Here is a 13,091-nt window from a genome sequence, read left to right on the forward strand (position 1 = left end):
ATGTCCTTTAAGGGTCAACACAACCTTGCTGACATTGAAACAAATCTGAGGACATGACAGATACTTATATTCCTGAACACTTCCAGGGATTTGAAAGGATCTTCTTTCTTTGAAAACTGTGTATAAAGAAACAAAACAAGAAAAAACGTCAGGCTGTGGGGTTTTTGCCTTTTTGTTTGTTTGGTTTTGGGTTTTTTGTTTGTTTGTGGTTTTTGGGTTTTTTTGTGGGTTTTTTGTAGGTTTTTTTTTGTTTTGTTTGTTTGTTTGTTTAATGGATGCCACTACAATCATGTCAAGTCATTTTTATTTCAACTGACATGATGTATTGGAGAGCTCAGCATATTACAATTTCTGTTCTTCATTACAATTAATAAAGCTCATTCCAACCTAAGAATCTTGAGGGGTGACAAGACAAATCCAGTTTTCAAGACAAAGGTAAGCAGATGTTGTTGTTCTACTGGGGAGCTGAGGTAGAACAGCACATTAGAGAGAAAGCAATCTCCTGATGGGTTGCTGTGTTTAATGCCTTTAACAGGAACTGGAGCTGAGTCAACTTGGCTTCCAGCCAAAGTCTTCACTGCATTCAAAGGAATCCCACAGCAATTTTCATTCTGTGTGAGCTACCAAATGAGTATTTGCAGGGTGTTCTAAAGTATTGATATGAAGTACTGATTAGTATCGCTTAAGGCAAACCACAGTGAAAGGCAAGACACTGTCCTTTTTGACACAGGAGATCAAAAATGAATCCCTAAAGCTGCCCTCTCCTCTCTTTCATCAGTTTTGAAACAATTATTTGGTATGCAAAAGTAATTCAAACTCTTGCATTTAAGATCTTGAGAGCTGTTATTCTCTCTAAATACTTCTATAGTTTCATTCTTTTCTGCTTTATTAATACTGTAAAGGAATATTAGGAGCAGAACTAATTTCCACCAAAGTAAAGATGGATCTTTTGGGTGACTTTTCTGGTGCTTAGATTAGGTCCATAAGCAGTGAGTAAACAGGTAATTCAGTGTCCAAAACTTCTCTGCAGAATTAACACAGACACTGTTTCAGGGAAAAGGTTAATCTTCACTCCAATAAGCAAGCTCTCCAGTCAACAGAAGAAAATTCAGAACCTTGTTACAACTCTACTCTGATCACAGGGAAAAAAACATCTGAATGGGTATGATTTTAATTTAAATCCATGTTGATTCAACCATCCTCTTTTTCCTACTCTTCACCTTTTTTTACCCTCCTTCAATAGGCAAAGTGCATTGCCACTTAATGTCACATTTTTTACTTCAAGGTATTAAGATGCATTCAGTGACGTAAAGCAAGCCTTTCAGGTAGGCAAGGGGCAATGAAAATGACCATAAATCTATAATCTCACGGTATGGACCTACTGTCCAAAATAGCATCAAGTGTACTTCCAGGATACACTGCTTTCTTACACAGAGCAGAGGATATACAGAGACAGCTGACCTCATTCTTCAGGTTTCTTGCCAAGAAGTGTTCAGCTACGTGGGCGGGAAGCACATTCTCCAGAAGCACCCGATTTAGGTTCTCCATGGTTTCAATCTCCTCCCGCTCTTTTTTGAACTTGTTCTTCCACAGGAAGTCTAACCTACAGTAATATTCATTCTGTTACAAGAGGACACAGAAGTAAAGAAACAATAGGCAACTTGTCCTGCTGAAGTACAGGTTTAAGAGACAAAATAAGCACAGTACAAAACCCCTAAAAGGGCTATTATTTGGCTACTCGAGTACAATTCCAGATCCCCCAGAAATCAAACTCCAAGCATGCACTATGTGACACGCATTTCATCAAACCCAACAAAAAGGTACAGGAAAGAAAAAGAAAAGTTGCAAGGTGCCTTAAACAATGGAATATTTATTTATTTACTTTCTTGCTTTAGTAGATTCATTCCAGAAATCAAACACTGTAATCGAAACAATTTAGTTTTGTAACTTAATATGGTTTTGTAAGTGTAGAATGTCACTTACAATAATGGGCATTTCAGGAAGACCCTAACTTTTACCAACTTGAAATCATGTCATGCCATCAGCCTGGTAAAAAGAAAACAGCCTATTCATATAACATATGTTCAGTTTATCAAATAATGATCAGACTATCAAAAAAGGCCCAATCAGTTGGACAACCCAACTGAGTTTTGGTTTTGTTGTTTGATTTTTCCCTTTTGTTTGGCTGGTTGGCTGTTTGATTGCTTTTACATTTCTTTCTATAATACTTTATCCTCCTTTTTTTTTTTTTTGTCCCAGAGTTTTCATAACAGCTTTCTAGTATCTACAGCAACAATAGCTGGAACTACATCTAAAGGTGTAACAATTTTGGAATACCAGTATGTTTTGAGATCCAGTTTCATTAAAAAGATGGTGAAAATTCATAAAAATACATTTTTGTGGAACTCTAATTTCAATGTCAATTTTTTGTCATAAATTCTATGGCATTATATCTACAGTAAAGCCTCCTCTGGCTTACCTCATTTGAGCTGATACAAATCAAGAGCTATTTCAATATAGCCTAATGGTTTAACACTACCATGCAGTCTTGATGAAGACTACGTTATTAACCAAGAGAATATGATTATGATGACAATCTTATTATAGAAAAACCTAAAAATGCTAGTTAGTGTTATTAGCAGTCAGTAAGCATTCATATCAGAAATGAAAGCAGTCCTTCCGACTGGACCGTGGCTGTCATGGTGCATAATGATTCACAGATAATCTGTTGAGACCACAGCCAAACATAAAAGTTCAGATTAGATGGTATCAAAATGATTTCACAAGCTTTTGAAAGGCAATGAAAGTAAAAACTGGTGAAGCAAAAAATGTATCTGCCAAATACTTGCAGGATGAAAAAACAGTAAGAGGAAAATGATGCCTCCTCGAAATGCATAGAGAGCAATACAATCCATTGGCCTTTAAATTGGCTGATAAGGGTCAGGTACTATTTAGATATTAAATTATAAAATTGAAAGAGAACATCCATAACATGAAATCCTTGTTTCTTTCTTGACATACTCCCTTTGTGCTGATACAAGGACAGAATGCAGACCTCAAATGCACTGCAAAAGAAATATTCTGGCTCTTCTGACTAAAAGATAACATTCTTCTGAAAGTAAAATGGTTCTTAACGTCTTAGAATGGATCATCCTGTATCCCAGAAAACTGGACCTGGAATGTCAAATAAGCAAACAAGCTGGGTATTTTAAATAATTACATGTTACTAAAGGATATTTGCAGATTATAAGCAAATGAAGAGCAGGCAGAGACTTAAATCCTTCTGAAGAGAAACATGAAGGAACAGAGAACCTGACAACAGACTTCTGCAGGAACTTGAAAATATGATTTTATTGTTGCTCTGTCATCATGCGTCTATTAAATGGCAATTATCTCTCTTATAAAGCTTGAGGTCACAAATAGGTTTTTTTTCAAAACTTTCCACATGGTGCAAAATACATGCAGTCACTTTTTTAGCATGTCTTTTTTATGTGTATATTAGATATTTATAGATCTAAAAATTCAGGTGTATAAATATAAATACACATAGATGATAAATTCAAGTGCTACCAACTGTATTCATGCAGAAAAAATACAATAAAAATATGGGATGTCAAAATTATTGACATAAATGGACAGAAGTAAAGTGGATGCCTGCTGAAATCAGATATCCACACATTGTACCAACTTTGTATTGAAAAGGTGGAAGCTAAGCTGAAGTCTTCAAAAAGAAATTTCTTTTTTATGAGCTAATATTAAATAGATAATTCATTTACTACTTTACTATTTAATGAATGAAGTTTAGTCTGCTAAAAAAGGGGCAGTGAGAATTCAGAAATAAGGAAAAATAAATCAGAATGTATTCTACAATTTGCTTTGAAATTAGACAAGTCAACATATAAATTTTCAGAATTTATAATCAGACTTCTAAAACCAAAAAAGCAATAGCTTATTAACTTGCTTTGAATTCAGGGAATTTTTTTGTTTACATTGTATGAAACTTGTGGGGGATAGCACGATCATTCAAAACAGACCTAGTGTCAGAGAACTGACAAATAAATGGCAAGGATATAATGCAAATCTTTGGAAAAGAAGTGGAACAACAGAGCAAGGTACTTTGGAAAAAAACAGTGATAAGAAAAAGAGCTCTACAGACATATCAGCTAAAGATGATACAACTGGAGGAGCTGACACCTCTTCTGTAAACATGCCTCCATCTGTTACAAAAAAGTTAAAGGTCATGTCACTAGGAGTGAAATTTGAAATAAGTTTTCATTAAATTCTTCCAGAAAAAGCTCTTGAAAAGACTACGTCGTCCAAGGAGAGAAGGATACCCTCACAGAAAAAAAGCTCACTAAAAAAATAGAACAGAGTATACAAATAAGCAGTTTTCACAGCTGAGGAAAGTTGTCATAAGCATCTCAGCAGTAAAACAGCCAATGAAATGCAGTGTGGATAAACACAATATAATCAATAATGAAAAAAATACATAGCCAGCCTACAGAGTAATGGGATATGTATTCTTTTAGATACTGTTGAGAAAGGAATTCATAGGCTATGTCAATAATCATAATTCAAAGCAGGTCATAAGAAATATTTAATGCTCAATAGTGTTTAAATGTGAGCACACTTCTTACACAGTCAAGCCCGCACCAGTCTGCAATCTCCTGGGCAGGGTGCAAGAGTCACCATTCCCAACATATCGTCTGTTGCCAGCCTATTTTCAAATAACTCTAGGTGTATACATGCAAAATGAAATGAGTCACTTGGTCTCAGTGTCAGGAAAAGATTGCAGCTTATCCTGGCATGACCATTAAAAAAAGCAGTTCTACTTTCTCCACCTAACTTCCATCCTATGCTCATTTTTTTGGCACGAGCACTGTTGCAACCACGTCATAAACCCTGGAAATGGATCTGGCTGAAAACCAACCATTTCTCCAGGGTTAATTTTTAAGCCTGATCATTTCCCTGTTTTGGTGTAGAATATAGCTCCACAGCGAGCTGTGCCAGTACAAATGAGAAGACACAGGGATAAGAATGAGCAGCTGATGGAAGGCCTACTTCTTCCAGCAGGGATACTGGCTGTGCAGATAAAAGCTGAATTAAGTTGTCTCATAAAATTTGTAATGATATACTAACTCTCCCTCTCTCCATCCCCACTGAACCAGAGGCACATATTCCCCATCTCTGCTTTTGCATCAGGACAGGCTGACCTGTCATGTGAGCAGGCTCACAGAGCCAGGCTTGTAGGAAAGCATCCACTTTTTGTTTGGATGAACATTTTGTTTACTCACTCTGGGGACAATGGCAGCTTAAGGGAAATGTAAAAGCCACTCCTTTAATCAGTGGCTATTATCTTAAGCATTTCTTTAAAAAGCAGATATCAAAAGAAGAGAAAAGACATATTATCTGCAAAGTAGAAAAATGCAATAACAAACAGAGAAATTACTTGTATATTACCCTCTGGAAGATGGGTAAGGAAGAATTTCCCTCTTTGCCTACACTGCTCAAAAGTGCCCTGCAAGTGCCACTCAGTGAAAGTAGCAAACAGAAAGTTTAAAAACAGAAAGACAAACACTGTCACATGACTTTTTATCAAACAGTGAAATTTATTATCAGTGTTGGAAATATCAAGATAAAATGGGTTAAAAAGGGATCAGACAACGAAACAGAAGGCAGAGCAGCCAATAGCCGTTAAACACTGCCACAGGAATGCCAACTGGCAGAAGGTGGGAAGTATATGTTCCTGGAAGTGTCACTCTATGCAGGTTGATTTCCTTCCCTTTTCATTTTCCAAGCATTTGCTACCAATTAGTACATCAACAGTGCACCAACAGGTCTCGCTCCAGGTATGTATTAAAATTAGTCCATAACATTTTCTAGTAATATTTAGACTTTCCTTGAGAGTGTTAGAAAACACAGGGTTTTTCCTCCTTCTTTAAGGGATAATAAATTAATCAGAAAAATCAAAGGCAAAACATTGATGAGTTGCAAATAAGTGGTATCATGACAAGGATTCTGAACCTATAGCTCTGAAAAAGAAGACTTTTTCCATTACAGGACCATTTCTCAGTTGCCATGACAGAGAACATCTGTAGTTGTATGCAAAACAAACTTTCTTCTTGATATGATTGAACCTTCAAAGAAATCTCTCCTTTCCAGTGAAGATAGTCCTTCTCTCCTTTTTTTTTTTGGTGTTATGCTCATCATCTCCATCTGACACTTTGGTTGACAGGGACTAAAGATTCTCAACTGGTGCAAAGAAGTACTTTTCCCCTCTTTCTGAGTGGAAGTAGCTGTGCTCCAGCCCCACTCTCTGTTACCACCACCAAATGAGCAAAATAATGCTGTATTGTCAGCAAGGCAGATGAAGGATGTTATTTCTAACTGCAGAAGAGTGTTCCCCACTACAGCAAATACTGCAGAAGCTGCCAGATAACAAATTTTTGAGCAGTAACCTGCAGGGCCTGCATGGCAATTTAAATGACAGTCATTACATTTCAAGGAATTGTAAAGTAAATGAGTGATTTATGAACAGTCTAGGATAGGTTGTTCATGAGATCTCTCACGGATTGTCTCTTCCATTTCAGAGCACTGTCATGTGCACTGTATCCTTTCTGGCACAATGGGCTGGAATTGCAGCTTTTAGGCATGGATCACTGTGGCAGGATAAACTCACCCTGATAAGATCTAAAATACAACCAAGTTATCAATCAAGCTATCATGCAAGATCAACTGCTGGAGCCAGGGTGTTGTCTTGGTATTAATTACACTAAAACCACCCTGTTTCATCAAACTTCGAATACACACCCTGCTTTTTGAAGTCTGATTTGAAAGATAAGCTGATAGCTGGCCTGTAAAGCTGTGACTAGCAGTCATCCACTTTATACTATAAAAGTCCAGCCCCCTCTCATGCAGTCAGGCTCTTCTGATGTAACCCTTCTTGGAGTGTATGTGAGGACATTCTTTCCTTGGGCTGGGGATGCCCCCCAAGGATACTCCTGGAGGTTGACAGAAAGAGATCTCCCTAGGAATGCTGGTATGGGTGAGTTACATCAGATCTCTATTTAATAGTTATTTCTTTTTGCTAGCTTTAATATAACTGCTTCAGTAAGTGCACTATACTACTTCATGCTATATTATACTCTACAAATAGAATTTAGCGTTCATATTGTGCAATAAATAGTTCTGATTAAGATCTTTTGTCTGATCATTTGTATAAAATAAATCATTTATTTTATATAAATATTGTCATTTTGCCCATCATTAAAACTTGCAGGACAAAAGTCGTTCTATCATACCTCTATAATTCCTTAAATTTAAACCATTAACATAATCCAAGGCTAAGACTGGCTGCACCTAAACTCCTCTCTGAGGAGAGGTTTAGAAAGCAAGAGAGTCCTTTCTGAACCTCAAGACTCACTGGCAAGGCTTTGCTTTTTAATAACTTTGTCTAAGCCTTCCACTCCCATCCACGACAATCGTGGACAGGCTTGAGGATTTAGAGAAATAACTGTTTTTGCATCTTCCCTTAGCTTAATATAGGTAAGACCACTGACATCGGACTTGTTCTGAAAAAGCACAACTGGGTAACAAAAAGAGTAGTTTCCCGTTGGGTCACAGTTTTAGTGCAACTGCGGCCTCAGCATGTGGTACAGTTATGTGGGCACACTACACTGTTTCTGTGTCTGCATCAAATTGTAATAACTGTGAAGAAAATAGCTTGTAATGAAGCAACTAGGGGAGACAGCAGATGGATGCAGACAGATGGGAGCAAACCAGGAAGCTACAAGACAATATCGGTCAGAGTGACAAGCAACAGTTATAGTACACTATCAGCATAATGTCTCAATGACAGTTACTGGTGAGTTCTGAGGACAAATTGGAAGGATAAATAAAATAGCTTTATAGATGCTTCTGACGCTCCTTTGCAAGGGTACGGGATAGAACAGAATAAAGGTGTTTCTTTGGGAAGGTGATAGGCTGCATGTGGCAGCTGGCACTGTGTCCACTGAGGCAGAGGAAGAGAATCATGCATCTTACCTGTCTACCCAAAACCAGTAATGTGATAAAGAATATGAACAAGGAAATTGAGCCCATTGTCTTCAGGTCTTTCAGTATTCCTGGCCTATGAAATAAAAACATAAGTAAAGCAGGCTGCTCAAAAGTTAAACCAATATTTCTTCACAAATAGAAATAAGACCACAATTGATACTACTTGCTGGTATGCAAACTAAGACATTTAAATATTACATGATTTACTAATTGATGAAATATCATTACTTATATTATGTAGCTTGAATTACTTCTACTACATTCTGTGCAAATTTGCCTACATTTTGAAGTCCAATAATTAGATAAGGATATCATAAAAAGAATATCCTTAGTCTATACAGGCAGAATAAAAAGAGATATTTAATGCAACAACACTATTTCCATAATAGAGAGCTTGACCATATCCAATGAATACAGAGAAATAGAAACCAAAGCACCTAATTCCCAAGATACCTTTTCACTTCAGAATTACAGGAGGCAGAAAGTAAATATAGAACAGAGTTTATTAGAAACCCTACTTTAGCAAGACACTAGAGCTCTCCTCTGAGGCCACTGAAAGAAGAACCTTGGTGAGAAATTTAGGAAGGAAAATACCAACAGAGAGCTTGACTGGCAAAATCAAAGCTGTTCAGTCTAAACCATCCCATGGTTCTCCATACCATCCCACAGATATCCTTTCCCCTAATGCAGTGGAAACAGAGACCTGCATTTGTTCATTTTATCTTTTAGATTTAAGTACAAAGAAAACCACACTTTTTTCTTTTTTTTTTTTTTTTTTTTTTTTTTTTTTTTTTTTTTTTTTTTTTTTTTTTTTTTTTTTTTTTTTTTTTTTTTTTTTTTTTTTTTTTTTTTTTTTTTTTTTTTTTTTTTTTTTAAATTCAGATTCTTTTCTATTATTGTTACAGCACAGGAAAAATTATACCGAAACTCTACTCTGGATATTCAGACTCTCTGGTGTGGCATATGCCACACAGCCTCCTATACAGAAAAGAATCACCTCTTTGCCTTGAAAATGAAGTAGAAAATACATGTGCCAAAAAATTATTTTACAGTAGTTGGAATTGGAGTCATAAGTTTGGTCTTACATATTATCACCTGTAAAAACATTTCAGTAGTCTCGTGGAAACTTAACATACAAATTCACAAGTACAGCAAAAAAAAAAAAAAAACAACATAAAACAACAAACAACCAAAAATAAAACCAAAAACCCCCCAAACCAAACAACTGTTGGTCTACTAATTTTTTCAATAGCTAAGACTGCATTTGTAAAGATTTAAGACTATATACTAGTTCTGAGGAAGTTGATTTTATTTGGCTTGCAGCAAATATGCTTTTACAGTCTTAATGATGTACAGTCTGAGGCCCTAAAAACTTTGATGATGACTTCTTTGTAACACCCGTTATTACAAAAAATTAATATTAAACCATACTCTACTTCCTACAGTATTTGATTTAAATGCCTTATCTAGACTTATTTCTTTTATTCTAATGCTCTGAGGTGTGACATTAAATCATGTACTAATGGCAGCATGACAGTGATTTTAAATTTTGAGTCATAGATTACATAGCTAAACATATAGGAAAAAAAAATCTGTTTCATGATATAAGAAGTGCCACAGGTAGTATTTAATTTCAGAATGACTAGAGTTATCCACCTACCTTCTAAGAGGTGCCATTGCATACATAAATTTGCTGTAGTCATCCAGCATGGGCCCATGAGTGTGCAGAAGGATAACATTGTAGCCCACCAATGCAATCAACATTATTACCATTTTCAACTCGTAATTTATCCTCAGGAAAACAGAACAGGAAATGAGCCCTAATATGCAGCTGTATATAAAATACTGGCAAAGAAAAATCAAATGGAAAGCATTTAGAATTTGGCTCTTGAGTAGGAAATCACGCATAATAGAATGCTCAGGCTAGTTTAAAAACCAAGTTATTGACTAACTACTGAAGTATGCAATCTATCACAATCAGGGACACTATCATTTATAGACAGCCAATAACAATCAGATGCTGATATTTCATGAAAGAGACACATTTTTTTGTTTATTAGGCTTCAATTAAGTGAAAACTCAAAAGAATCCATATCATGGTCCTAATTTTTACTCCCTAATTTTCACTTTCTGACACTTTTGATTTACTCATCTGCATTCGTGGGACATCACTGCTGGTGTTGAAATCTAATGTAGGAGTCTACTGCTAGCAGACTCAGAAAAGATTTATTCCTATGCCACTGCAGAATTTTCACTCATGCTTGAGTCCAGCAATTACCCTGTACATATTGGTAGCAAAAGAGTCAAGGTAAAATGTCTAAAGACATGAAAATAACAATTCCATTGCCTATATTTTCAGTAATTATAAACTGATCCAACACACAGTTGTTATGAACCTCATAGATATGCAATTTTACAAACTCTAGAAATACAGCTAGGGTAGAAAAAATACAAAGTTATTAACAAGTCCTATGCATAATATAAATATCCTTCTGTCAAATCCTCTTGAGTTATGACTATATAAGAATACATTCAATTGCTAAAAAAAAAAAAGCCTTTTTCTTTCCTGTATCATTTATATATATATATATATATATATACACATTTAAAATGTATGGTTGAAGTTAAATTCATGGAAAAATATTTTCTCTGGATGCTTTCTGGAAATTGATTACGACATCAAAATTAATGCTAAAAAAGGAATAATACATCATCACTACAATCATTATCTTAGTCTTTAATATGCAACATCTTTGGCAAAAATGCTTCCTGAAAATTACAGTCCTGCACCTTGTAAGGAAGTTTCTTTTCAGAAACTACAAAGCATTCTATTTCTAGACATGCTATTTTCAGACTGCTGTTGACTTGTTGATGGCACTACTTTTGCAGAAACTGAATCAGTAATTTTGGAGTATCACTAAGAATAATTTTCACGGCACCTATCAGACAGAATTGACCTGCTATCTCAATCTCTTACTGCAATTTGCTTGAAGATCTGGTTGAAATAAGAAATAGATAGAACTAGTGTTCAGAATTACTAAAAATAAAACTACTCTGATGGCTGCATTTCACAGGAGGTCACACTCCAATTACATAAAAGTAGCTGCATCCATTTTTGACTCTGTAAGGCACTCTACTGGTGAAATCGGTTTTCCTAAAAGAAAAAAGCAAAGGCAATCTTGAACACACAACTGGATGCTGTTTGACAAAGACCAAGAAACTTTCAAGTGGAACAATCTCTGACAGTCTTCCATAGGAATGCATAGAACAGATTGAAAATTTCAGCTAAAATTTCAAACAAGGGTAGATGGAAGAGAGAAGAGTGGTACAGCCACACATTTAAGAATGCAGACTGTGGTACTGTGCACTGCAATGCAATATTTCAGTAAGCAGCTAGCAGATCTGTAGAACTGGCAATCCACATAGCAGTGAGTCTGAGCAGGCGCATGGTCTGCTTAGCACGTCCCTCGGCCACAGGATAACCGTAGCCAGCTCAGCCAACTTATCACAACCACAGAGCCTGCAGGCAGTTCCCACTCTGTAGCATTGGTGGTGCCACCTCTGTGGCCTTAGCATTATCTAACAGTGCATCAGTAAGTTCTCATGGCTGTCGCTTCTGTCTCACGACAGAAACAGTGAATAGAAATGTTTCCTTCTAAGAAAATCCTCTAACAGCTCAAAAGAGAGAAATACTGGGTAACCTCTCCACAGGCAGAATCTGCATCTCATGTTGTACAATTCAGGGTTCTTAGCATCTGAAGGGGTGTAATTCCATCTATCCTCTTTTTCCTTCGTGTGCTAGCTCAAATAAAGGGTATTTTAATCAATACCTTACAGAGTCTGGGTGCCTTTCTTACTGAGATCGCAGGTCTGGTGCCTTGCACCCTTAGGATCCAGCCCAGTGCATTTGATCTCTTAAAATTTAAGACCTACAGCAGTTCTGTGGGTATAAAGATCTTTACTGAAGTAAGAAGGGATTCTACTCTCATATGTCTATAGAGAAAAACTTGAGAACAAAGACATTATTACAACTTTTATTTATTTAACATGTGGAGATGGCAGCACTGACATCAGACTCTGTTTTGTCACAGGAACAGATATGTATGTCTTGAAATCTCCCAGGTTTAACTTCCATTACATAGAAACTACCAAAGCATCATAGCAAAACTATACAAAACTAAACACAAAAATGTCCCTGTAAGTTACTGTGGAATCTTTGCTAAGTCTTTAAAAAAGCAAGCAATACAAGTCAGAAAAATTATTCTCAGAGATGGAGGAGAAGCAGAATCAATTACTTTGCTTCAAAATGAACTTATTTCAATTGGCACTAAAACAATTCCCAAACCTCTTATTTACTCATTTTAGATGACACAGTCAATAGGTCTGCAGGTCCACTATCATAGATCATATAAAGTTTATTGACATAAAGAAAGCTTAAACCTAAGACACAGACTCAAAATACTGAATTTTTAATTTAAGGAAACAAACATTTGTCAGCTTAAGTATTCAATACCTCATTCAATGAAGACAGAGGAATTTTATTTCCAGATTAAAAGAAAATTAATATCAAAAGTGATAACTCAAAAGGAATTTACAGCTTTTTCAAGCTAGAAGCTTTGCAGTGTGTGAGGATAAAACCAATGTGTATTTGAGAGATCTTTTAAAGTTTTAAAAAATTTTGGCTAACCTAAATTTTTCATTTACTATTGTCAGAAGTGAAATTTTAATGTAATTTTTGGTGCCAGTTTATCAGAGTTTCTTAGATGAAAGAATGTGCTCTAATGCTTTAAAAACAATATAAACCGTGAATCGCTAGAAAAACAATCACAAGCTGACAAACTTCTTAGTTATACACAGGAAAACAAACGAACAAAGAAAAAACAGACTGAATCTTAACAGTAATAGTAATTTATGAAAACTGTATCCTTCAGATATTTCTTGGAGAACTTACTGGTAAAAAAGAAAGCAAAATTCGAGATACCTTTCAAGATGCTCAAAACTATAATAAGAAATAGAAAAGAAGATGACTAGAAAAC

The 13,091-nt window shown here is 35.8% G+C and overlaps 1 protein-coding gene across 1 annotated transcript in view; it reads right to left on the reverse strand.

The window, feature by feature from the left end:
- Positions 1-13,091, reverse strand: part of ADCY2 (adenylate cyclase 2) — a 206,652-nt gene that overhangs the window by 13,091 nt on the left and 180,470 nt on the right. The window contains exons 18-20 of the mRNA XM_027878943.1: positions 9,716-9,900; positions 8,044-8,128; positions 1,462-1,620 (exon numbers count right to left, since the gene is read on the reverse strand). Of these exons, the coding sequence (XP_027734744.1) occupies positions 1,462-1,620; positions 8,044-8,128; positions 9,716-9,900 (429 nt within the window). The remainder of the gene's footprint in view (positions 1-1,461; positions 1,621-8,043; positions 8,129-9,715; positions 9,901-13,091) is intronic.

Source organism: Empidonax traillii, unplaced genomic scaffold (assembly GCF_003031625.1).
Source record: "Empidonax traillii isolate 1590-97213 ecotype Southwest subspecies unplaced genomic scaffold, ASM303162v1 scaffold48:size2401408, whole genome shotgun sequence".
Taxonomy (NCBI): domain Eukaryota; kingdom Metazoa; phylum Chordata; class Aves; order Passeriformes; family Tyrannidae; genus Empidonax; species Empidonax traillii.